The sequence below is a fragment of the Pongo abelii genome, chromosome 6 (genome assembly GCF_028885655.2).
Source record: "Pongo abelii isolate AG06213 chromosome 6, NHGRI_mPonAbe1-v2.0_pri, whole genome shotgun sequence".
NCBI lineage: Eukaryota > Metazoa > Chordata > Mammalia > Primates > Hominidae > Pongo > Pongo abelii.
Genome location: NC_071991.2, coordinates 13607790 through 13634600, shown reverse-complemented (window position 1 = coordinate 13634600; position 26811 = coordinate 13607790). Strand labels below are relative to the sequence as shown.

Below are 26811 nucleotides of genomic sequence, written 5' to 3'. Positions count from 1 at the left end.
AACTCCTGACCTTAAGCAGTCTGCCTGCTGTGGCCCCTTGGCAGGCTGGGATTCCAGGCGGCAGCCACTCTGCCCTGCTGTAATACTGTTTTTTTGCATCCCTTCCATTCCCCTCAGCCCTGGCTCCCATAGAAATGAACTGAGAGAAGGCTGGGTGCGGTGGCTCACACCTGTAATCCCAGCACTTTGGGAGGCCGAGGTGGGCAGATCACTTGAGGTCAGCAGTTTGAGACCAGCCTGGCCACCATGGTGAAACCCCATCTCTACTAAAAATACAAAAATTAGCTGGATTTGGTGGCGCACGGCTGTAATCCCAGCTACTAGGGAGGCTGAGGCAGGAGAATCGCTTGAACCCAGGAGGCGGAGGTTGCAGTGAGCCAAGATGGCGCCATTGCGCTCCAGCCTGGACAACAGAGCGAGACTCCGTCTCAAAAACAAACAAACAAACACAAACAGCAGAGAAAAGGACAGGCAGGACCTGCCCAAAGGCAAATGTCATTATTGGCACTTGCTATGGGGGTAACCCCTGGGCAGCAGCCCAAGGCAGAGCACTGAACTGTAGACTCTTGCCTTCAACCAGGGTCCTCAAAGGGGCCTGTTCCTCAGCAGGTGAATGGATCAACCGTGGCGCATCCAGACAACGTAATGTTTGTTATTTAGCACTAAAAAGCAATAAGCTGCCAAGCCATGGAAAGGCATGGAGGAAACTTAAATGCATGATACTGATTAAAAGAAGCCTATCTGAAAAGGCTACATACTGTAGGATTCTAGCTATATGGCATTCTGAAAAAGACAAACTATGGAGACAGTAAAAAGATCCGGGCCGGGCACGGTGGCTCATGCCTGTAATCCCAGCGCTTTGGGAGGCCTAGGCAGGTGGATCACGAGGTCAGAAGATCGAGACCATCCTGGCTGACACGGTGAAACCCGGTCTCTACTAAAAAAATAAAAAAAAAAAAAATTAGCTGGGCGTGGTGGCAGGCGCCTGTAGTCCCAGCTACTTGGGAGGCTGAGGCGGGAGAATGGTGTGAACCCACCGCATCCGGCCTCTCTGCTTACTGTTAACCATGCCATTTTAAGTTGCCTGTTTTTTGGGAGTGGTGTTGGGGATGGCATGGGCTCTTAGAGATTTTCTTTATTTTTAGCAAGACCACTAGTGCGTTAGAAATTGCTCGTTGTGATCAGGCAGGTGGCTCACACCTGTAATCTAAGTAAGCACTTTGGGAGGCTGAGGCAGGAGGATTGCTTGAGCCAAGGAGTTCAATACCAGCCTGGGCAACATAGTGAGATGCTGTCTCTATTTCAATTTAAAAAAAAATTTAGACCAGGCGCAGTGGCTCACGCCTATAATCCCAGCACTTTGGGAAGCTGAGGCGGGCAGATCACCTGAGGTCAGGGGTTTGAGACCAGCCTCGCCAACATGACGAAACCGCATCTCTATGGAAAATACAAAAATTAGCCGGGTGTGGTGGTGCGTGCCTGTAATCTCAGCTACTTGGGAGGCTGAGGCACAAGAATTAAAGAATTGCTTGAACCCAGGAGGTGGAGATTGCAGTGAGCCGAGATCGCACCACTGCACTGCAGCCAGAGCAACAAAGTGAGACTCCGTCTCAAAAAAAAAAAAAGTTGTATGAGCATACAAATAAGAAGATTAGGGTTTCTTTTCCTTTCTTTCCTCCGCTCCTCTCCTCCTCCTCTCCTCCTCCTCTCCTCCTCCTCTCCTCTCCTTCTTTTCTTTCCTTTCCTTTCCTTCTTTTCTTTCTTCCTTGTCTCACTCTTGCCAAGGCTGGAGTGCAGTGGTGTGATCTCGGCTTAACTGGAACCTCCGCCTCCCAGGTTCAAGCAATTCTTGTGCCTCAGCCTCCTGAGTAGCTGAGATTACAGGCATGTACCATTATGCCCTGATAATTTTTGTAATTTTTTTTTTTTTTTTTTTTAAGTAGAGACAGGGTTTCGCCATGTTGACCAGGCTGATCTCGAACTCCTGACCTCAAGTGATCTGCCTGCCTCAGCCTCTCAAAGTGTTGGGATTACAGGCATGAGCCACTGCACCCAGCCCCAGATTAGGATTTCTGAGCTGATATTTGTTAAGTGCTTAAAACTGCACTTGGTATATAGTAAGTCTGTGTATGTGTTTGTTAAAAGAGCGAATAATTAAAAATCCGTATTTTCCACTGTGTTAGGTCTGGGTCACTACAATATCACCAGCTCGCCCACCAAGCTAGGTGGAGACTTGGCGGGAGTGAACATTATCCAAGTTGCCACCTACGGTGATTGCTGCCTGGCCGTGTCTGCCGACGGAGGACTTTTTGGTTGGGGAAACTCGGAGTACCTGCAGTTGGCCTCTGTCACTGACTCCACACAGGTATGCAGTCACCGACGGTGTGGTGCTGGGAGGTTTGGAAACATTAAAGTGTTAAGGGGCCGGGTGTGGTGGCTAACACTTGTAATCCCAGCACTTTGGAAGGCCAAGATGGGTGGATCACTTGAGGTCAGGAGTTCAAGACCAGCCTGGGCAACATGGCAAAACCCCATCTCTACCAAAAAAATACAAAAATTAGCCAGGTGTGGTGGTGCATGCCTGTAATCCCAGGTACTGGGGAGGCTGAGGCATGAGAATTGAATCGCTTGCAGATTGCAGTGAGCTGAGATCGTGCCACCGCATTCCAGCCTGGGTGACAGAGCAAGACTCTGTCTCAAAAAAAAAAGAGCAAATAGGCTGGGCGCAGTGGCTCCCAGCGCTTTGGGAGGCCAAGGCAGGTGGATCACCTGAGGTCAGGAGTTCAAGACCAGCCTGGCCAACATGGTGAAACCCCATCTCTACTAAAAAAAAAATTGCAAAAATTAGCTGGGCGTGGTGGCGGGCACCTGTAATCCCATGTACTGGGGAGGCTGAGGCAGGAGAATCACTTGAACCTGGGAGGTGGAGGTTGCAGTGAGCCGAGATTGCGCCATTGCACTCCAGCCTGGGGGACGAGAGCGAGACTTCGCCTCAAAAAAAATAAAAAATAAAAAGAGCAAGTAAAGGAATAAAGAATGACTACTTCATAGGCAGGGCAGCCGCCACACACTTTTAAGTGACCAGATCTCAGGAGGACCAAAAAGGGTGGTGGTAAACCGTGAGAAACCACCCCCATGATCCAGTCACCTCCCGCCAGGCCCCACCTCCAGCATTGGGGTTTACATTTCAGCGTGAGATTTGGGTGGGGACAGAGATCTAAACCATATCAATCGTATAACTAATCTCTTTCTTCCCATCACTTATGTTCCACAATTACCAACTAATGGCCAATTCAAAAAATAGAGATATGATTCACATACCATAATTCACCATTTTAAAGTTTACAATTTAGTGGATTTTAGTATTCACATATTCACAAGGCTGTGCAACTGTTACTACTATCTAATTTCAGAACATTTTAGTCACTCCTCCAAAAACCCCATACTGCTAATGGCTAGTTTTTTGTTTATTTGTTTTTTGATTTTGGTTTTGTTTTTTTTCGACATAGGGTGTCACTTTGTTGTCCAGGCTGGAGTGCTATCATAGCTCGCTGCAGCCTCGAACTCCTGGCTCAAGCAATCTTCCCTCCTCAGCCTCCCTAGTAACTGGGACTATAGGTGCACACCATCACACCCTGCTAATTTTTTAAAAAATTTTGTTATAAAACAATTAGCCAGGCGTGGTGATGTGCACCTGTAGTCCCAGCTGCTGGGGAGGCTGAGGCAGGAGAATGACGTAAACCCGGGAGGCAGAGCTTGCAGTGAGCCGAGATTGCGCCACTGCACTCCAGCCTAGGCGACAGAGCGAGACTCTGTCTCAAAAAAATTTTTTTTTTTGTTGTAGAGACAGGATCTCGCTTTTTTGCCCAGCCTGGTCTCAAACTCCTGTGCTCAAGCGATCCTCCCACCTCAGCCTCCCAAACTGCTGGGATTATAGGCACGACCACTGCTGTACCTGGCTGGTGTGGTGCTGCGGTTTGAGGCTGCAGTGTTTTGTGATCATATTTGTGAATAGCTGGTGCGCTCCAGCCTGGGCAACATAGTGAGGTCCCATCTCTAATAAACAAACATATTACATTCCTTAATATGATCAGATTTCTGACAACATACAGCAGGGTTTTGTTTTGTTTTTTTTTGAAACAGAGTCTCGCTCTGTCACCCAGGCTGGAGTGCAGTGGTGTGATCTCAGCTCACTGCAAGCTCCACCTCCCAGGTTCATGCCATTCTCCTGCCTCAGCCTCCCAAGGAGCTGGGACTACAGGCACCCGCTACTGTGCCCGGCTAATTTTTTGTATTTTTAGTAGAGACGGGGTTTCACCGTGTTAGCCAGGATGGTCTCGATCTCCTGACCTAGTGATCCACCCGCCTCGGCTTCCTAAAGTTCTGGGATTACAGGCATGAGCTACCACGCCTGGCCCAGCAGGGTTTTAAATATATATTAATAGATAGAGAAATCTGCACAAAGGGAAAGTAAAGGTCAGCTAATAAGATTTAAAAAAGCCTCCTCTGTGGTCTGGTACAGTAGCTAGATGTGGTTACAAATTTGGCTATGAGCTTCCTAGTAGGCAAAGCAAAGAAGAAACATGGTCATTTAAATGATTCATTGTTGCATAAGATAAATAGCAGATAAGGTGTTGGGGAGAAGTACGGCTCTCCCTGATACCAAGGCCTGAGAGAAATGTCACCCGTGGCCTTCCTGTGGGGGACAGATCCAGTGGCATGCCATTGTTATGTATTGTCACATAACAAATGGCCCCAATACTTAGTGGATTAAAACAATACACTTTATTTATTTATTTTGAGATAGGATCTTGCTGTGTCACCTAGGATGGAGTGCAGTGGTGTGATCACAGCTCACTGTAACCTCCACCTCCTGGGTGCAAGCGATTCTCCTGGCTCAGCCCCACGAGTAGCTGGGACTACAGGCACTTGCCACCACGCCTAGCTAACTTTTGTATTTTTAATAGAGACAGGTTTTCACCATGTTGGCCAGGTTGGTCTCGAACTCCTGACCTCAAGTGATCCGCCTGCCTCCGCCTCCCAAAATGCTAGGATTACAGGCTTGAGCCACCACACCCGGCCCCAGATGTCATTTTATGTTAATTTTGGTTGACATCTGCCTCCTCCACTAGACTAGAACTCTCTGAGGGTGGAAACTGGGTCTCTTTTGCTTCCCATTCTACCCCAGCACCTAGTATGATGCTTGGCATGTGATGTTCAGGGAGTATCTTTGGAGTGAATGAATGAACTGGGACTCAGCTACTCTGTACCTAAGACCAGAACACTTCCCGGTCCTTACTGGCTTGCTTTCCTAACAGTGTGGCTCCTTTCTTTGGTTCAGGTGAATGTGCCCCGCTGCTTACACTTCTCAGGAGTGGGGAAGGTGCGACAGGCTGCATGCGGTGGCACGGGCTGTGCAGTGTTAAACGGTGAGACCTTCTTTCCGGTGACTCATTGGGAAGCTGTAGGTAGATTGCATAGGGAGTGGTCAGTGTCCATTGGATTTGCAGGCTGTAGACCTTAGCCTTAGGAGGGTAACATGGCTGGGCGTGGTGGCTCACATCTGTAATCCTAGCAGTTTGGGGAACTGATGCAGGAGGATCGCTTGAGGCCAGGAGTTCCAGACCAGCCTGGGCAACGTAACGAGACCCCGTCTCTACCAAAAAATGGAGAAATTAGCTGGAAGGCTGAGTGTGGTGGCTCACACCTGTAATCTCAGCACTTTGGGAGGCCAAGGCGGGCAGATCACCTGGGGTCAGGAGTTCAAGACCAGCCTGGCCAACATGGTGAAATCCTGTCTCTACTAAAAATAGAAAAATTAGCCAGACATGGTGGTACATGCTTGTAATCCTAGTACTTGGAAGGCTAAGGTGGGAGGATCGCTTGAACCCAGGAGGCAGAGGTTGCAGTGAGCCGAGATCACGCCACTGCACTCCAGCCTGGGTGACTCTGTCTCAATAGAAAAAGAAAAAATGAAAAATTAGCTGGGCATGGTGGTGCACACCTGTAGTCCCAGCTACTCGGGAGGCTGAGGCAGAAAGGTCCCTTGAGCCCAGGAGTTCGAGCTGCAGTGAGCTATGATCATGCCACTGCACGGGGCGACACAGCGAGACCCTGTTTCAAAAAAGGAAGGGACTATGGCCATGGGAAGATGGCATTGGATTGAGCTCAGTCATTACAGGGTGTGAATGAAGTTCTTAACAAAAAGCGAATAGTCTACGATTTATCTGTAGACACATGGCCGCAGAGCTGAGTCATCCTAGAGCAAACCTCTGGAGTGGAGAGCGAACTACTTCATTCCCCTCCCTCAGCCTGGGCCAGAGAGACTCCAGCTCTGCCTTCTCCAGCCAAAAAATCAAAGGCAGATGGGAGAACAGCCTTCAGCTTTGGATAACGGTGAAATGTCTGGCACCACTGATGAATATTAAACTTTCTATAACCAAAACATCATTTCTAAGAGTTTTAAGAATCTGGCCAGACATTGTTGATGTGTTTGGCCTTCTGATCAGTGTGAAACACAGAGCTGTCATTAGGGGGAGAAAACATCCTCCAATTCTCTGGTATTCGTATGGGTTTTCTGGATGATTTATGCGCTCATCCCCTCCAGGTTACTAACCCTCAAGATGTGGGAAGTTTGTGTTCTGAGCCAGGAGAGCTGGCGAGACAGACTCCCCCAGCAAGAATTTAAGCAGGGGAGAGAGAATTATTATTCTAAATCTGTCTGCATATTCTTGCCAAGCAAGGAGTAAAAAAAAAAACAAAAAACCGTGTGGATGTCATAAACCTTGGTGGTGTAGTTCGAGTTTCTGGTGAGGGAGGGTTCTTACTTGGATGGACTTACTGACCCTTGTTTTTACTGTAATGTAGGAGAAGGACATGTTTTTGTCTGGGGCTATGGAATTCTTGGGAAAGGTCCAAACCTAGTGGAAAGTGCCGTCCCTGAAATGATTCCACCCACTCTCTTTGGCTTGAGGGAGTTCAACCCAGAAATCCAGGTTTCCCGCATCCGATGTGGACTCAGCCACTTTGCTGCACTGACCAGTAAGTTACCAAGCCCGACAGCCCCAGTGTGAGCCCGGCAGAGGTTCTCTCTCTCCAGTTCAACCCCAGACTGCGGGCAGCTCTCAGGTTCCACCCATCCAACAGAACGGCGCCTTTGTACTGATAACTCAAGCGAGGGCTAAGCCAGAAGTTGTTTGCCTCGAGGTTGTATAATGTGTCTTGTTTTCCCCCTCTGGAGTTTTAATTTTGGTTCATTTGGTTTGTGGGTAGGCTAACGTGAACATGCATTTTCTCAAGAGAGCACCCGTTGGTGGTAGGAAGGGGCACTGCTAGTACGTCGGGTGCCGGAGGAAACCAGCAGAGGCTTGGCGGATCCACGGGTGGGTGATTAGGAAGTGAATGTGTGGGGCTTAATCCCATTCCCCGGCCGAGCCCAGACCCTGATCTGACCCAGGATATGGGATGGCAAAAGGCCGATTTGTCAGACTGTCCCGTGGTTTCACAGAGGTAAATCTACCGATTTCTCCAAAGTGCCGGGGCAGAGAATGATGAAAGGGGAGAGCGAAATGGAGGTTTTTCCCAAAGGCCTGCCAGATTACAAACCCACAGAATATCCGCTTACCCTGCAGGGTAAGGGTAAGGAATGTGTCCTTTTCTTGGTTACATCTCTTACTCCACCACAGTTACCGTGGGTTCAACTTGCTGCTCTTTAGTTGACTTGAATAGTAAAACTGTCCTGAATTAATTTCATTCTGTGATTCTCACGTAAATTAGTTATTTCCTTGCAATTAAAAGAATCTTTTCATCTCATGGCAAGTAATTGTTTTCTTTTTAAACATCCGGGCCGGGACAGTCAGTTGGTGTCATCTTTGGTTGAGTTCTCTGGCCTCATTCCCATGTGGGGCCTGTCCCAGATGCTCACCCTCTGTACCAGGGTCCTAACTGCTATTCACTTATTGTCTGAATTCCAGGCTCCAGAGGCCGTCAAACAGGCAGGCCTGGGTTGTTATGGCTGCCGGCTGGAGTTTTATCTGGCTCTAGGTTGAAGCACTGAAGTGGCAGTGGTCATGACTAAGCCAGAGAATTCCTGGCCACTGCCCAGCCAGAGCGGCCACTTGCATTTGCAGCTGAGTGTAGGTCTCATGAATTCTTTTTTTTTGAGTTGGAGTCTCACTCTTGTTGCCCAGGCTGGAGTGCAATGGCGCGATCTTGGCTCACCGCAACCTCCGCCTCCCGAGTTCAAACGATTCTCCTGCCTCAGCCACCCGAATAGCTGGGATTACAGGCACACACCACCACGCCCGGCTAATTCGGTGTCATGAATTCTTAAAGCTATTTTGATTTGATAAATAAGAGTCGTATGGACTAATTTTTGGGGAAACAAATATCTACTTTCCAGAAAGTTCTTAAGGCCTAAACTATGGGCAGAGACACGTGTTTAGAAATCTGTGTGAAGCATTGACTAGAGCAGAGGCTTTTCTATTTACCCTCATGCCATGTAGCCATTTCAGGTCACAGCGAAATGAAATCCCTGTCTGGATTTCTCCCCAAGACTCAGCAGGCCTCCTTCTAAGGGCGAGTTACTGCCTGTTGGTAGACAGAGCGTGGCTGTCTTCCTGCCTGTGTGCCTGGCATTTGCAGATAGCCATCTGGGAATTAGAGTTGGTTGGTTTATCCTGTGGTCTGCTAGCATTTTGGGGAGCCAGGCCGAATTGTTCTGTTAAACACCTAAGGTCTAGCTGGGTGCAGTGGCTCATGCTTGTAATCCCAGCACTTTGGGAGGCCAAGATGGGAGGATCCCTCAAGCCCAGGAGTTCGAGACTAGCCTAGGCAACATAGTGAGATCCCTTTTCTACAAAAAATACAGAAATTAGCTGGGTGTGGTGGTGTGCGCCTGTAGTCCCAGCTACTCTGGAGGCTGAGGTGGAAGCATTGCTTGAGTTTGAGAGTTCAAGGCTGCAGTGAGCGATGTTTGTGCCACTGCGTCGCAGCCTGGGCAACAGAGTGAGACCCTGTCTCAAAAGCAAGCAAACAAACACACACACACAAAAACTATCTAAGGTCTGAGTGTGGAGAACAAGGGGCACGCTTAGATCAGGGGCCTAAGACAGCTTGTAATTATTCCGTACTTCATCAGCCCCAGGTCTTGTAGTCCTGGCTTTTCCATGTCACTTCCTCTGCCTCCCATGACCCAAGCCTTTTGCCCGACAGCCCAGGAGTGCCCCAGCTGATGCAGACAGAGTCCCACCTGAAGGCCGGGCTAGGAGAGTCCATCTCCTGGGTTGACCTCTTAAACAGCATCTTGTACTTTTTCTTCATGACAGTTTTTACAGTTTGTAAACATATATTAAAATCATCTGTCTGTTCCGTCTCTGGCCAGTCCCCAGCTCCTGGAACACAGACCTAGACCCAGCACAAGCAGGCACTTGGTCATTAGATGCCCTGTGGCTGAATGCTCCCAAGATATGGACAATCAATCCAGGAATGACAAATTGTCTTACTTTTCACTGTCAAATCAGGAAGCCCAGGGTGTCACCAGGATTTGTGGAGGGCAGAGTTTGGTGGCACACGATTGTGGTGCGGGGCACAAGGGGTGAGCAGAGTGGGCCGTGTGCACCAGTGACCTCCAGCCCCGTGCACCACCCCCAGACCCCAGCTCCATGCACCACCCCCAGCCCTGTCCACCACCCCCAGACCCCGACTCCATGCACCACCCCCAGCCCTGTCCATCACTCCCAGACCCCAGCTCCATGCACCACCCCCAGCCCTGTCCACCACCCCCAGACCCCAGCTCCATGCACCACCCCCAGACCTGTCCACCACCCCCAGACCCCAACTCCATGCACTACCCCTAGCCCTGTGCACCACCCCCAGACCCCAGCTCCCTGCACTACCCCCAGCCCTGTGCACCACCCCCAGACCCCAGCTCCCTGCACCACCCCCAGCCGTGTCCACCACCCCCAGACCCCAGCTCCCACGCACCACCCCCAGCCCCGTGCACCACCCCCAGACCCCAGCTCTGTGCACCACCCCCAGCCCCGTGCACCACCCCCTGCCCTATCTTCATTTGAGTGCTCATCTCCCATGTGGGTGGATGCAGCAGAAGTCCTGGCCATGGACCTGTTTTCGATATGGGGACAGCATCTCAGACCCTTACTTTTGCCTTCAAAGAAAGCATGAACGCCTGTTAAAAGCTGAACAGTGGGCTCTGTAGGTATCTGGTTCTAGAAAGCCTGTTCTCATGACCCATCCTCTCCTTGGAGACTTGTTCTTCACACGGTCCCAACCAACACCTGTTTTCCTCCCTTTGCAGACAAAGGAGAGCTGTTTGTATGGGGCAAGAACATCCGAGGGTGCCTGGGAATCGGTCGCCTGGAGGACCAGTATTTCCCATGGAGGGTAAGGCTGGCCGGGGCGGTCTTGAGAATGGGTGCTAAGAGTAGAGTCACCTGACATCACTGCAGACACCTCGCGTGCAGATGGGCCAGGACGAGGGCCACGGGACCTGCTCCCCCTTCCGGGTCCTGGCTGCACTCCTGCAGCGTGGCATGCTATGTCATTGCATACTCTGTGGTGACACCCATGAGATAACCATGGTGCATCTGCATGGTGTGATGGGTGGGGGAGTGACACCAGCCTCTCGGGGTGCAGGAACTGGGTCAACCCATCCCGGCCCACTGACTGGGAGGTTGGAGGGAGTAGCCCACTCAAGCATCCAGTCCTATAAGAAGCCCTGTCAGAGGCTGTCCTTGGGGTGGATCGGGGAAACAGAGGCACGATGGTGCAAAGGCTCTGGTAGGGTGCCATGAGGCTCCGGAGAGGGGGAGATACTGGATGAAGTCGGCATGCTAGGAGCTGTTTACAGAAGCCCATGTGGGGGAATGCTTCACAATGAATTTAAAAGAAAGCAGGATGTTTAATATTTAGATGGCCCAACCGCAGCCATGAAGTGAAAAAATAAAGTCGCTTCCTTAGGGGCTGTAGTATGCAATTAGACAAAAAGGCTCGTTCCAGAATTACAGGGGAAGAGACGCTCGTTCTAAAATTGTAGTTTACCTTAGTGTTGTTTACTAAGTCAGTTCTTTAAGGCATTCTAAAAAAGGAGGTTTTTGGGGTTTTTTGAACATGAAACATATGTTCATGGTACAAAAAAATGCACTATGGAAAATGAGTCTCCCACCACCCAGTTTTTGTTCCAGAGGCAGCCACTGGTCCTGATTTCTTTATGTTCCTTTCCAGAGATAGTGTCTGCATAGAGACTCATGTGCATGAGTGCGTGTGTGTGTGTGTGTGTGTGTGTGTGTGTGTGTGTGTGTGCAGTGTGCATATGGGTGTACTTTATCAGAAGGTTGGATTTTAATTTGTTTTGAAATTGTGAAAAGTGTTTTTAAAAAGGACTTGCACCGGGTGTGCTGTCTCACACCTGTAATCCCAGCGCTTGGGGAGGCCAAGGCGGGTGGATCACAAGGTCAGGAGTTCGAGACCAGCCTGACCAACATGGTGAAACCCCATATCTATTAAAAATACAAAAATTAGCCAGGCATGGTGGCGCGCGCCTGTAATCCCAGCTACTTGGGAGGCTGAGGCAGGAGAATCGCTTGAACCTGGGAGGCGGAGGTTGCAGTGAGCCGAGATCAGACACTGCTGCACTCCAGCCTGCACGACAGAGGGAGACTCTGTCTGAAAACAAAACAAAGGCCTTGCAAAAGAAATGTGTACATATATATATATACATACACACACACATAAATATATATTATACATTTATATATATATTAAATATATATATATTTTTTTTTCCCAAGACTATCGGTGGAGGCTCTGAGAAAGCAAGTTGAAATGGAGACTTTAACTTTGTTTTTTTGTTTTTGCTTTTTATGAGACAGGGTCTCACTCTTATCACTCAGGCTGGATTGCAGTGATGTGATCACAGCTCACTGCATTCTTGACCTTCCTGGGCTCAGGTGATCCTCCCACCTCAGCCTCCTGAATAGCTGGGACCACAGGCGTACACCACCACACCTGGCAAATTTTTTTATTTTTAGTAGAGATGGGAGTCTCACTATATTGCCCAGGCTGGTCTCAAACTTCTGGCCTCAAGCAATCTGCCTCCCTCAGCTTCCCAAAGTGCTGGGATTACAGGCATGACCCATCACGCCCGGCCAACTTTAGCCTTGTTGGAAAGCTGTGTGTATAATAGAGTTGTTCCCAAGGTGGTGGGGCTTGCCGGCTTTCTCCTGAGCCTGGAAACCGCTGGTGTAAGGAACAGAGAGTCGGGCAGTGGGTGTGGCTCAGATAATGTGAGCATCAGTCATCTACATGCTCACTTGCTTTCTCACTGACTCCTCTCTTCTCTCACTTTGCCCTTCCTTTCGAAAAGGACTTCCTTCTGAGGGGGGAGCTTGGAAAACAGTTAAAGCAGCTGGGTTTTGGGTGAAAGAACGCTGACGAGGGTCTGCCCCCCGCCCTCATTTCCTTCAAATCAGAGTGATCAGCCTGAGATTTGACTCAGGTCACGTTGCCCCTGCCATAAGGGCATGTGCAAAGCGCTGGTCCCTGTGCGGGCAGGGAGTGGCTGGAGCCCGATCCCCTTGACGTTCCGTCTGGGTCACTTGCCCTGGCTCTCCACGCACCAAGTGTCCTTCTGGTCATTTGCTTTTTATTTTTATTTTTATTTTATTACTATTTTTTTGAGATGGAGTCTTGCTCTGTTGCCCAGGCTTGAGTGCAGTGGCATGATCTCAGCTCACTGAAACCTCCACCTTCCGGGTTCAAGTGATTCTCCTGCCTCAGCCTCCCTGGTAGCTGGGATTACAGGTGCATGCCACGACGCCTGGCTGTCATTTGCTTTTTAAACACATTTGTGCCGTTGGGAAAAGAGCACCCCAGCCTGTCCCCGTGACGGCGGCATTTGGCGCCAAACCATTGTCCTTCCTCTTGCACATTCAGGGAGCCCCTAAGCATTTGTGCAGGGAGTGGCCTCGACCCCTGTCCTCTTTGGATTGGGGGTGGGAGAGTCCAGTCCCTTCTGATGTCTCACTTAAAAAAAAAATTACAAGTGATTTTTCTTTTCTTTGTTTTGTTTGTTCTTTTAGACAGGGTCTTCTTGGTCTGTCACCCAAGCTAGAGTGCGGTGACAGGATCTCGGCTCACTGCAGCCTCTGTCTCCCGGGTTTAAGTGATCCTCCTATCTCAGCCTCCCGAGTAGCTGGGATTACAGGCTTGCACAACCACACCTTGCTGATTTTTGTATTTTTTGTAGAGATGGGGTCTTGCCGTGTTGCCCAGGATTTTTTTTTTTTTTTTTTTTTTTTGAGACAGGGTCTTGCTTTGTCGCCCAGGCTGGAGTATGGTGTGATCACACTCACTGCAGCCTCAAACTCCCAGGCTCAAGCTATCCTCCTGCCTCAGCCCCCCAAGTAACTGAGATGTGGGATGGGATGACAGGCATGTGCCACCACACCCAAATAATTTTTTTTTCTTTTTTTTTAAGAGACGGGGTCTTATGTGTTGATCTCAACCTCCTGGTCTCAAGTGATCCTCTTGCTTCAGCCTCCGGAATAGCTGAGATTACAGGCATGTGCCACCACACCTGACTTATTTTATTATTTATATTTATTTGTTTTATTTTATTTATTTGAGAGATGAGGTCTTGCTATGTTGCCCAGGCTGGTCTCAAACTTCTGGCCTCAAGTGGTCTTCCCACCTTGGCCTCACAAAATGTTGGAATTACAGGGGTGAGTCACCGGCTTGGGTGATCTTTATTCTTTAAAACAACTATGTTCAAATTAATCTTCCGTAGGGGATATATTACATCATTTAAAAAGTATTCCAGAAAAGAAGAGAAAAAAAGAGTAAAACTCTACTTGTAGCTCGTACACTGGTACCAACTAGTTATTCTTAGACTCGCAGAATTTGGCCTTTTCTGAGTATGTGGGCCCGGGAGGTGACATCTGAGCCACCTGATTCAAACCTCTGCTTCCAGAAACTTTCCAGGACATGTTTTTTTGCTACATGTTGAGACTTATCCCTCAGAGAGGTTCAGTGGTTTCCCAGGGTCACACATCTAAGTTGGAGTCAGAGCCAGGATTTGGACTCAGTTACATCTGACTTTTAAGACGATGGTCTTTCCACGGTCGCCCACCTCCCTGGGCGAGCCTGAAGCTGGTGTGGAGAGAAGGCAGCACGCAGTGGCACGAAACATTCGACCAGGCGTTGTCTGGCCTTTCAGGACCCTCCGACCTAAGGGGGAGTGCCGTAGACCTACAGCAGGCGACGAGGGGGTATGGAATGGTCTTCACCCCTCATCCCCCAGGGAGCGCCCTGGCTTTCCACAGACAAACATTCCAGCCTGGCTTTAGGGAGGGCGGGGCATGGACAGCGTGCTGGGCACATGACGTCCATTCTCTCTCATCCTACAGACACCTCGAGGGTGGGGTTGCTCCCTCCACAGTGTGCACACGGGGACACAGATGTCAGGAGCGAAAGGGCTTGCCCCAGGTCTCACGGCCCCTGAGCGGGTTGGGTACAATTTGAACTTGCGACTCTGCCTGTAGACAGTGCTTCTCCCCGTGGGCTCTGCAGGTCAGGACCGGTGGGGTCTGGAGACACAAGCTGGGGGGCTCGCTGACTTCCAGCCTCGCTTATACAACTGCTTCTGTGGCCCCGGATCTTAGGTGGTGCTTTTTTTTTTTTTTTTTTTTGAGATGATGTCCTGCTCTGTCACCCAGGTTGGAGTACAGTGGCACAATCTTGGCTCACTGCAACCTCCGCCTCCCGGGTTCAAGTGATTCTCTTGCCTCAGCCTCCCCAGTAGCTGGGATTACAGGCATGTGCCACCATGCCTGGCTAATTTTTGTATTTTTAGTAGAGACGGGGTTTCACCATGTTGCCCAGGCTGGTCTCAAACTCCTCACCTCAGGTGATCCACCTGCCTCGGCCTCCCAAAGTGCTGGGATTACAAGCGTGAGCCACTGCTCCTGGCCGGTGGTTCTTTTTTTTTTTTTTTTTTTTTTTTTTTTAATTATTGGCCAGGCGCGATGGCTCATCTCTATAATCCCAGCACTTTGGGAGGCCGAGGCGGGCAGATCACGAGGTCAGGAGTTCGAGACCAGCCTGACCAACATGGTGAAACCCTGTCTCTACTAAAAATACAAAAATTAGCTGGGTGTGGGGGTGCACACCTGTAATCCCAGCTACTCAGAAGTCTGAGCAGGAGAATCGCTTGAACCCGGGAGGTGGAGGTTGCAGTGAGCCGATTGCACCACTGCACTCCAGCCTGGGCAACAGAGTAAGACTCTGTCTCCAAAAAAAAAAAAAATTATTTTATTTATTCATCTGTATATGTACCCACCTAGCTGGTTCTAACAATGCAGGAGACGAGTGCAGGTTAAAAGCTGGGCACAGGCCAGGCATGGTAGCTCACGCCTATAATCCCAGCTCCTTGAGAGGCTGACGCGAGAGGATTGCTTGAGGCCAGGAGTTCGAGACCAGCCTGGGCTACATAGTGAGACTCCATCTCTACAAAAAAACAAATGACCCAGGTGCAGTGGCATGTGCTTGTAATTCCAGCTCCCTGGGAGGCTGAGGCAGGAGGATCACTTGAGCCCAGGAGTTGGAAGCTGTGGTGAGCTATGATCACACCACTGCACTCCAGCCGGGGCAACAGAGCAAGACCTTGTCTCTAAACAAAAATTTAAAAATACAAAAGTGGCTGGGCGCGGTGGCTCACGCCTGTAATCCCAGCACTTTGGGGGGCCAAGGTGGGCGGTTCACGAGGTCAGGAGTTTGGGACCAGCCTGGCCAACATGGTGAAACCCTGTCTCTACTAAAAATACAAAAATTAGCCAGGTGTGGTGGCTCATGCCTGTAATCCCAGCTACTTGGGGGGCTGAGACAGGAGAATTGCTTGAACTTGGGAGGCGGAGGTTGCAGTGAGCTGAGATCGTGCCACCGCACTCCAGCCTGGGTGACAGAGCGAGACTCCGTCTCATTGAAAAAAAAAATAGAAAAGCTGGTGCCATTGAACTGCAGAGCTGGGCGCCGGAGCAATCTCCCTTTCTCGGGCTCTCGTCCCCACGAAGGACTCACCGCTCAGGGTTCCTTCTTCCCACACCCCCGTCTTTCACCTGGTGGGCGTTTGTTTTAGCAATTTGTAATTGTGGATAGGAATGTTCCTAAATGGATTCTGCTGAGACTTTTAAGAGAGTCACCAAGGCTAAATATGGTTCTGTTTTTTGAAGCTGTTTCCCTCAGCAGCAGAGTTGTGAGTGTAAATTGGCTTAGAAGAAAAACGCCATTTAACCTTGCCTAGGACAAAAATAAAACATGGCTGAGGGCAGTCTCCTCTTGGACTCAGTTCAGAGACTGTGTGAGATTGTCCGCCAGGGGGAGCTGAAACCTTGGGGAGCCTCCCGCTGGTCCCCAGGGAGGGCTCTCAGGAGCCGGGCCCTCGCTGCCCACGCCACCCATAGCAGAGACCATCGTGGCTTCCTTTGCTTTGGGCTTGAATGGGCAGAGCCCTCGGGGAGCAAGGACCTGAGGGCTTAAGTGCAGCTGTGAGAAAGCACACTGTCCCGGGAAAGGTAAATAAAGTGCTCCCTAATGGCTGGGGAGGTTGCTAAGAGGCAGTGGGGGCCCAGTCACTGCAGAGGCAGCCTGTTGTCTTCTCCCGCCAGCCTCGCAGGCTCTCTGCATCGACGTGCCTTTGCGATTCACTGGGCAAAGTGAATGTGGGTTCTTGTTTGTTTAGTGATTCCTGTAATAGGTTCTGCTAAAGACATTCATTTGTTTAGGGACAGGGCTGGGGGAGGACAGCATGACTTGGTTTCCAGCATCCATCTGCCTGTGGCCAGGAGTCCCTAATGGTCTTGTCTCCCGGCATAGGCGCAAAGCTCCAGGGTCGGTGCCTAGTGCCTCTCGGCTTTTAGGGCCAGGCAATCTGGATTAGGCGGTTTCCCTCTTAAGCTCGGTAAACTCCACAGACTGTGACAGGTCCCCTTTCCAGCTGTCACACCACCTGGCTACGTGCTGCCACCAAGGGAGGGTGGTCGAATTCGGATCTGGTCAGTAGATCAAGTGCCAGCATCCTGGCAGGGGTCTTCGGGCCAAGCCAGGCAGGGTCACTTTCTTTGCAGTTGGCGCTTAAGAAAGAAAGAGAAGGCCGGGTGCAGCGGCTCACGCCTGTAATCCCAGTGCTTTGGGAGGCCAAGGCAGGTGGCTTATGAGTTCAGGAGATCGAGACCATCCTAGCCAACATGGTGAAACCCCATCTGTATGAAAAATACAAAAATTAGCTGGGCATGGTACTGCATGCCTGTAATCCCAGCTACTTGGGAGGCTGAGGCAGGAGAATCGCTTGAACCAGGGAGTCGGAGGTTGCAGTGAACCGAGATTGCGCCACTGCACTCCAGCCTGGTGACAGAGCAAGACTCTGTCTCAAAAAAAAAAAAAAAGAAAGGAAGAGATGCATATCTGCTTCTTTGCATAAAGAACCTCTGTAAGGCCAGGCCTGGGGATCACACCTGGAATCCCAGCACTTCGGGAGGCTGAGGCAGGAGAATCACCTGAGCCCAGGAGTTCGAGACCAGCCTGGGCAACATGGCGAGACCCTGTCTCTACAAAAAATACAAAAATAAGCTGAGCATAGTGGTGCATGCCAGTAGTCCTAGCTACTTGGGAGGGTGAGGTGGGAGGATAGCTTGAGCCCAGGAGTTCGACATTGCAGTGTGAGCTATGATTGTGTCACTGTATTCCAGCCTCGGCAACATAGTGAGACCCCTGCCTCTACAAACAAACAAAATTAGCCAGGCATGGTGGCATGTGCCTGTAGTCCCAGCTACTTGCGAGGCTAAGGCAGAGAATCACTTGAGCCCAGGAGGTTAAGCCTGCAGTGATTGCACCACTAGACTCCAGCCTGGGCAACAAAGTAAGCCTCTGCCTCTTTTTTGTTTCTGAGCCAGAGTCTTGCTCTGTTGCTCAGGCTGGAGTGCAATGGCACGATCTCGGCTCACTGCAACCTCTGTCTCCTGAGTTCAAGCAATTCTCCTACTTTAGCCTCCTGAGTAGCTGGGATTACAGGCGCCTGCCACCACGCCCAGCTAATTTTTGCATTTTTAGTACAGACGGGGTTTCACCATGTTGGCCAGGCTGGTCTCAAACTCCGGCCCACCGCGGCCTCCCAAAGTGCTGGGATTACAGGCGTGAGCCACCGCGCCTGGCCTAGACCCTGTCTCTTAAAACAAAAACAAAACCTCTGGAAAGTTAATAAGAAATCAGTTAAAAGTAGTTTTCAGTTCAGAGGCAGATGGGGACTGGAGCAGCTGGTGATAGGGGTGGTAATGAAAGACTTTTTTTTGTTTTTTTTTTTTGAGTCAGAGTCTTGCTGTGTCGCCCAGGCTGGAGTGCAGTGGTGTGATCTCAGCTCACTGCAACCTCCACCTCCCAGGTTCAAGCGATTCTCCTGCCTCAGCCTCCTGAGTAGCTGGTGTTATAGGGGTGCGCCACCACACCCAGCTAATTTTTATGTTTTTAGTAGAGACAGGGTTTCACCATGTTGGCCAGGCTGGTCTTGAACTCCTGACCTCAAGTGGAGTCTGCCTCGGCCTCCCAAAGTGCTGGGATTACAGGTGTGAGCCACTGCACCCGGCATAAAAGTCGTTTAATAGCTTTTTCTTCTTTTTCACTGAATGTCCTTTTATCTTGCAGCTATGTGAATGCACTGCCTAGTCATAATAAACAAGAAAGAGAAGGCAGAGTGCCCCTTTCCTGGATAGCTGGATTGGCCATGGCCCTGGGCACACCTGGAGTTGTTGAGGGTGTCTGTTTCCATGGCGAGGCTATAGAACACTGGGCGCTCTTCAAACAGGCTAGAGCCTCCATGTCTCAGCGAGGCCATCTTCTTGCTCCCTTGAGGCTTGGGCTGTCCTCTGATGCCACGTTGTCAGCCCAGACAGGCAGTGTGATCAGGGCTCCTGGCAAGGGTCTTTGAGACACAGCCAGTGCCCCTGCTTGGTGGTCGTGACTTGGGATGCAGCCTGCCTGTGACTGGAGCTGGGGGTGGCGGGTAAGATGAGTGGAGATGCTGGGCCAGTGGGGCCTGGTTCCCAGAGTGGACCTGCAAGGCAAGAGACAGGGTTTCTGGAGCTTGTTTTTGAGACGGAGTCTCGCTCTGTCACCCAGGCTGGAGTGTAGTGGTGCAATCTTGGCTCACTGCAGCCTCCACCTCCTGGGTTCAAGCAATTCTCCCACCTCAGCCTCCCAAGTAGCTGGGATTACAGGCGCCCGCCACCACGCCTGGCCGGTCTCAAACTTCTGACCTCACGTGCTCCGCCTGCCTCGGCCTCCCAAAGTGCTGGGATTACGGGCGTGAGCTACAGCGCCCAGCCCCTGGAGCTTCTTAGTGAGCCATAGCAGTGGCTCCCGGGAGAGATCTCTGAACACCCGGCCTGGGGGCATGCAGCCTGGTGGGGTTAGGGTCAGAGGGGAGCAGCCCCTGTAGGGCGTGCAGGTTCCAGGGATGCACACAGGCCCGTGTTCCTGCCCAGCGTGGCCTCTCAGGCTGATGTGAATGGTGATGGCTGCCATTGACTGGAGGGAGTTGGGATGGCCTTGTCCTCGTGACCACACGCAGTTGTCCTGATGGACCTGCTGGGGAGGCATAAGTGCCCCCATTCCCAGAGGGTAGGGAGCCGAGGCTCAGAGAAGCTGTGTCCTACTGAGAGGCAGGGCCGGGTCGGCCAACACCAGCGCCTGTCTCCTCCGGGTGCGCCACCCCCACCCATGGTATGCTGGATCTTATTTTTCAGGTGACGATGCCTGGGGAGCCCGTGGACGTGGCGTGTGGCGTGGACCACATGGTGACCCTGGCCAAGTCATTCATCTAAACCTCCCTCACCTGCTTCGGTGGCCCCATCCCGGGAACCACTGGCAATCCTTGGCAGAGGCCAGCGTGTGGCCAGCCCCCCGGGGCTCTTGGATGGTGGTGGCGGAGGACCCTGCGTGCAGTGTGACGCTCTGTCCTGAATCCCTTAGCAGGTACCTACCAGGAGGATCGGGGCAAGGTCCTTCTCCAGCTGCAGGTGAGGCCTGCGGAACTCAGCACGGGACGGCAGCCTTTGGTGGGCCGCTGTGGCCCACGCGTCTCTGCTCTCTCCAAGTAACATGCGACGGTGTCCGGTGTCACGTCTGGCCTGAGAAGCCTGTCTTAGGAAAGCTTAGCTTGAACACAGTGCTCGGGAGGTTCCTCCTCTGTCTGTCATGGCAGTCTCTTGGTTTGTGTCTGGCCAAGGCCATGCGTGTGCCTCGGACCGAGCCCCAGCTTAGGCGAGGGAGTCAGGCTGGCTTCAGCCCTCGGTTTTCATTCAAGCCACCCTGCTTATGGCCCTTCCTGGCCGCCTGCCACACCGCAAGCTCGCTGGGGGGACACTAGAAGCACCGTGGCCTGGGATTCCATCTGGAGCTGTCCGCAGGCGCCAGCCCCAGCCTCCCACCACGCTCACTGCCTGGCTTGGAAAAGTTAAGAAGCCCCTCAGGAAGAGAATTGAGGCCAAGTTCCTGTGGGCCGAGGGCCCCGAGCACATCCGCCAAGGCTCAGCTGCAGTGCCAGGCGGAGGAGGGAGATCCAGAAATTGTGAACAACGTTTGATTTAGTAGCGTGACTTGCCTTTCCCTTTAAAAACATCTTTTACAAATCTGTCTTGGAATAAAGTCTATTTTCTGCCTTTTGGTTTTTAAGCTCTGAAGAGGTCTTCTTAAATCTTACTTGATCATTTAGAGTTTTGCTTTTATAAGCAAGCCTTTTGATACAGAGGCAGAAGCCAGTGAAAAATACTTTTATAGAGATGAGGTCTTTTTATTTTTATTTTTTTACAGAGACAAGATCTTGCTATGTTGCTTAGGCTCCAACCCCTGGCCTCGAGCCATCCTCCTGCCTAGGCCTCCCAGAGTGCTAGGATTATAGGTGTGAGCTACCGTGCTCAACTGAAAAATAGTTTAGAAGACAGTCCTACTTGACAAATATTTTCTTTTTTCTTTTTTTTTTTGTTTTTGAGACAGAGTCTTGCTTTGTTGCCCAGGCTGGAGTGCAGCGACATGATCTCAGCTCACTGCAACCTCCACCCCCTGGGCTCAAATTATTCTCCTGCCTCAGCCTCCCGAGTAGCTGTGACTACAAGTGTGCGCCACCACACCCAGCTAATTTGTTTTCTGTATTTTTAGTAGAGATGGGGTTTCACCATGTTGGCCAGGCTGGTCTCGAACTCCTGACCTCAGACAATGTGCCTGCCTCGGTCCCCCAAAGTGCTGGGATTACAGGTGTGAGCCACCGCGCCCAGCCATACTTGACAAATATTTTCTGAACAGATTCTACTCCTGCAGTTCAGTTAGGAGAAAATACGTGGTACTCATGTCACAGGCTGGACTCCCATGCCCTGCCTGCCTTTACCCCATTCCTTTAATGCATTCACAACAGATACTTGTCATGTGCCCCGTCAGTGCCCAGTACTGTCCTCATGCTGGGGCATGTGGTGACAAAAATCCCCGCACCGTGAAGCTTACATTCTAGGGAGGGAAACGGGAAAAACGAGAAGCAGCATGTGAAATGGTTCTGTGGGCCGTGGAGAGAAAGCAGGAGGAGGGGATGGGATCTCGGGAGGGCTGCCCTTTATTTAGTTAGTTAGTTAGTTATGAGACGGAGTCTCGCTCTGTTGCCCAGGCTGGAGTGCAGTGGCACGATCTCGGCTCACTGCAACCTCCGCCTCCCGGTTCAAGCAATTCTCCTATCTCAACCTCCCGAGTAGCTGAGATTACAGGCGCCCGCCACCACACCTGGTTAATTTTTGTATTTTTAGTAGAGACGGGGTTTTGCCATGTTGGCCAGGCTGTTCTCGAACTCCTGACCTCAGGTGAGCCGCTCACCTTGGCCTCCCAAAGTGCTGGGATTACAGGCGTGAGCCATCATGCCCAGCCTAGAGCTGCACTTTAAAGTGGAATGGTCACCCAGCCAGCGGTGTCCTTGCTGTGACCTGTGGCCATGAGAACCAGCCACTCAGATATCTAGGGGAGGGGCCCTTCACCTGGGCTGCGAACCCCATTCTTAGGTTTATTACAGTCAAGTTTTCTCATAAACTTGAAGTAGAAATTGAAAACCGTGTGTCATTTTTCCTTCCTGAAACCGTTACTGGGGCCGGGTCTAAAGTCGCCCCTGCAGTGAAGCAGGGTAATCCCACCTCAGTGAAACTCAAGCCGCAAAGCACGTATTGATCTAGTGCCCCTGGAGGCCAGACCCGGGTCACACTGGGCGGGGTTCGGGATGGCAGGTGAGGATGGGGGATGGAGGGTCTCTGGAGAAGGTGAGTTTTTAATAAACCTCCCACCCTAATGCAACCAAGATACAGATCTAGTAATGATCTTTTTTGTTTGTTTGAGACAGAGTCTCTCTCTGTTACCCAGGCTGGAGTGCAGTGGCGCGATCTCAGCTCACTGCAACCTCTGCCTCCTGGGTTCAAGCGATTCTCTTGCCTTAGCCTCACGAGTAGCCGGGCCTACAGGCATGCACTACCACGCCCGGCTAATTTTTCTATTTTTAGTAGAGACGGAGTTTTGTTATGTTGGCCAGGCTGGTGTCAAACAACTCCTGACCTCCAGAGATCCGCCCGCCTCGGCCTCCCAAAGTGCTGGGATGACAGGCGTGAGCCACCGGGTCCAGCCCCAGTAATGATCTTGACTTTGGACATAGCAACCAGTGTAGAAGCAGGGACGTCCTTGGGTTTGTCTTTTCTTTCTTCCAGCTGGGCTCTGTCTGCCCAGGAGGGCTGCTTGGCTGTGCCTTCTGTGGGTCATGAGGGCTCCTGGTTGGAGCTCTTCTGCAGTGGACCAAGCCCTCTCCCCAGCTGTCACCTGTGCCTGCATCTCAGCATCTGTCCTCTCTTTCCCTAGTGCCGCCCCTCCCCCAACCCCAGCATTTGACACACACGACCATAGAAACCCTACTATGCCATTAGCTCGGTTGCTAGGCTCGATCATCGTGTTCCTGTGAAAAATCAGTGTTTGCAAGCTCCCGTCTCCTCTCGCTTTAGCGAGCACGTGAATGGCACCCGCGATGGAGTGAGCCTTGTACCAACCCCATGTGTCCCCAAGGCCATTCTCCATACACACGGACTCTGTCCCTTTCTCTCTGATGATGTCAGTAACCAAGGTCAGAGAGGCACCCGGGTGGAAGACGTAGCGTGTCCAGGTTGTCAGCCTCGAGAAGGCCCCCCACCCCATCTCCCTCGGACAGTTTGCAGGGGTCGTAGGTCCAGTTTTCCATCCTCTTCGCCCCTGCAGGTATGCAGACCGCCACTCCACACTGATTTCTGCGGGGAAGAGATGGGTCTCACTGGCATGAAAACCCTTCAGGCACGCTAGGCCATGCCTGGCTAATTTTTAAAATTTTTTTGTCGAGATGGGGGGACCTCGCTATGTTGCCCAGGGTGGTATTGAACTCCCGGGCTCAAATGATTCTCTTGCCTCAGCCTTCTGAAGTGTTGGGATTACAGGTGTGAGCCAACTCGCCCAGCCTTTTTTTTTTTAATATAATATAACATTTTGCATATTTATTCATCAGTTGCTAGACATTTGGGCTGGTTTCACTTTTTGACCATTATAAATAGTGTCAAAACATTCATGTATAAGTTTCACATTGGCCCAGCGTTTTGTTTCTGGAACGTTTTTGTGTAAACCTAAGTTTTCAATTTTCATGGATGTATACCTAGGAGTGGAGTTCCCGCTCATTCATTTAATTTTTTTGAGTTTTGACATTTGCATCATTTAACCTACAACATACTCTGTAAGTTCCAAGCTACTGAATATTTATTTCCCTGCATACAACTTGGGCTGTTCCTTGCAGGCTCATGGCAGGCTTTCTGCCTGCTTTTCTGGTGTTTGTGCCTCTAACGTAGGGACCCAGGCCGGGCACGGTGGCTCATGTCTGTAATCCCAGCACTTTGGGAGGCTGAGGCGGGCGGATCACTTGAGGTCATGAGTTTGAGACCAGCCTGGCTAATATGGCAAAACCTCGTCTCTGCTAAAAATTTAAAAATTAGCTGGGTGTGGCAGTGTGTGCCTATAGTCCTAGCTACTGGGGAGGCTGAGGCTCGAGAATCACTTGAAACTGGGAGGTGGGGGCTGCAGTGAGCTTAGATTGCTCCACTGCACTCCAGCCTGGGTGACAGAGCGAGACTCCATCTCTAAATAAATACATAAATGTAAATGAATAAATTAGGAAACCCTCTTGGTGCCCAGTAGTCATCAGAGCTTATAATGAGCAAGTACATAGAAATGGGCTCTGGGCATGGTGGCTGACACCTGTGATCCCAGCACTTTGGGAGGCTGGGGTGGGAGGATCACTTGAGCTCAGGAGTTCAAGGGCAACCTGGGCAATATAGCAAGACCCCCATCTCTACAAAAAATAAAAAAATTAGCCAAATGTGGTGGTGCACACCTATAGTTAACAGCCACTCTGGAGGCTGAGATTGGAGGATTGCTTGAGACCAGGAGTTCGAGGCTGCAGTGAGCAAATAAATTTAAAGAAAAAAAAACAAACTAGGCCCTGGGTCTAGCTGATGCTGCCTGAGTTTCCCACTCAGCTCAGGTAGACATCTCTTGGAAAAACATCTCAGATGTGATGTTCTGCTACCAACCTTTACAAGGTGAAGACCTCCACATTCAGCTGCCAAGAACCGTCAGAGCAATCACCTTTTTTGTTTTGTTTTGTTTTTGGAGATAGAGTCTCGCTCTGTTGCCCAGGCTGGAGTGCAGTGGTGCAATCTCAGCTCACTGCAACCTCTGCCTCCCTGGTTCAAGCGATTCCCCTGCCTCAGCCTCCCAAGTAGCTGAAATTACAGGCACACACCACCATGCTCGGCTAATTTTTTGTATTTTAGTAGAGATGGGATTTCACTGTGTTGCCCAGGCTGATCTTGAACCCCTGAGCTCAGATAATCCGCCCGCCTCAGACTCCTAAAGTGCTAGGACCACAGGTGTGAGCCACCACGCCCGGCCGCAATCACCTTTCTTTCTCGGCTGTCCTCCAATGTGCATTCACACCTGTTGCTTTTTCTACCACATTCCTTCTTTAAAACATCAAGATATAAGTCACATAACATAAAACCATTTACAGCACACAGCTCAGTGGTTTTTCGCAAACTGTGTTGTGCAGCTGTCACCATGATTTCATTGCACACATTCCCTTTTGGTGCATATTTTTTTCCGCTTTCTTCACCATGTGAGCTGATCCAACACTCCCTCCCCTGCCCGAGTCAGCTGAAATTCACATGACAAAACCAGGGTGGGCAAAGTGACTAAAGATGATGCCCTTTCCTTTTGTGGCCTTTGCTTTATTTTTTAATTTAATTTTTTTTTTTTGGAATTTATTGCTTTTTAGAGCAGGATCTTGTTCTGTTACTCAGGCTGGAGTGCAGTGGTGCCATCACAGCTCACTGGAGCCTCCAACTCCTGGGCTCAAGTGATCCTCTGGCCTCAGCCTCTGAGTAGTTGGGACTACAGGTATGCACTACCACATCTGGCTAATTTTTTTTTTTTGAGACAGACTCTTGCTCTGTTGCCCAGGCTGGAGTGCAATGGCGTGGTCTCGGCTCACTGCAACCTCTGCCTTCCGGGTTCAAGCAATTCTCCCGCCTCAGCCTCTCAAGTAGCTGGGATTACAGGCGCCCACCACCACGCCCAGATAATTTTTGTATTTTTAGTAGAGACGGGGTTTCGCCATGTTGGCCAGGCTGGTCTCGAACTCCTGACCTCAGGTGATCCACCTGCCTCAGCCTCCCAAAGTGCTGGGATTACAGGTGTAAGCCACCGTGCCTGGCCTAATTTTTTATTTTTTGTAGAGACAGGGTCTCCCTATGTTGCCCAGGCTGGTCTTGAACTCCTGGGCTCAAGGGATCTGCTCACCTCGGCCTCCCAGAGTGCTGGGGTGACAAGCATGAGTCACTGCACCTGGCCCACCCTACTTCTTCTTCTTTTTTTTTTTTTGAGATGGTGTCTCACTCTGCTGCCAGGCTGGAGTGCAGTGGCGCGATCTCGGCTCACTGCAGCCTCTGCCTCCCGGGTTCAAGCGATTCTTCTGCCTTAGCCTCCTGAGTAGCTGGGATTACAGATGGCTGCCACCACGCCTGGCTAATTTTTATATTTTTAGTAGAGACGGGGATTCACCATTTTGGCCAGGCTGATCTCGAACTCCTGACCTCGCCTGCCTCGGCCTCCCAAAGTGCTGGGATGACAGGCGTTGAGTCACTGCACCTGGCCCACCCCACTTCTTAATTACCGCTATGGGTCCTTCTTTGCTTTTGGATTCTACCTGCTGTTTCTTGTCTCACTAAGTCTAACTCTCCCGTCCCTCCCTGCTTCTCTGTCTTCCCTCTACTATTGGCCAGCAGCTGGTCATTTCCTGGTCCAAGCACAGCACCCCCTTGTGGTCCATCCTAGCACTGCATCCCTTGTAATGCTCCGGGAAGGACCCCCCGGTGCAGGGGCTATGGTGGGTCCCCAGCACCAGCACAAGGGGATGATTTTGAGAGTTTTGGGGCAGTCAAGATCGCCCATGGATGTTCCGGCTCCAGTGGAATTATCTTTTTTTTTTTTTTTTTTTTGAGACAAAGTCTCACTCTGTTGCCCAGCCTGGAGTGCAGTGGCACAATCTCGGCTCACTGCAACCTCCACCTCCCGGATTCAAGCCATTCTCCTGCCTCAGCCTCCCAAGTAGCTGGGATTACAGGTGCCCACCACCATGCCCAGCTAATTTTTGTATTTTTA

At 50.9% G+C, this 26811-nt stretch overlaps 1 protein-coding gene across 3 annotated transcripts in view; it reads left to right on the top strand.

Annotated features, from left to right (window-relative positions):
* RCC1L (RCC1 like) overlaps positions 1-20744 on the top strand; it is a 33578-nt gene extending 12834 nt beyond the window's left edge. Inside the window, exons 7-11 of one of the 3 annotated variants that reach the window (XM_024249428.3) lie at positions 2184-2365; positions 5342-5429; positions 6868-7041; positions 10316-10401; positions 19809-20744. In XM_024249428.3, the coding sequence (XP_024105196.1) occupies positions 2184-2365; positions 5342-5429; positions 6868-7041; positions 10316-10401; positions 19809-19886 (608 nt within the window). In that variant the 3' untranslated portion in view covers positions 19887-20744. The remainder of the gene's footprint in view (positions 1-2183; positions 2366-5341; positions 5430-6867; positions 7042-10315; positions 10402-19808) is intronic. The other 2 variants (XM_024249429.3, XM_054560379.2) reach the window with 2 other exon arrangements.
* The last annotated feature ends 6067 nt before the right edge of the window (positions 20745-26811 follow it).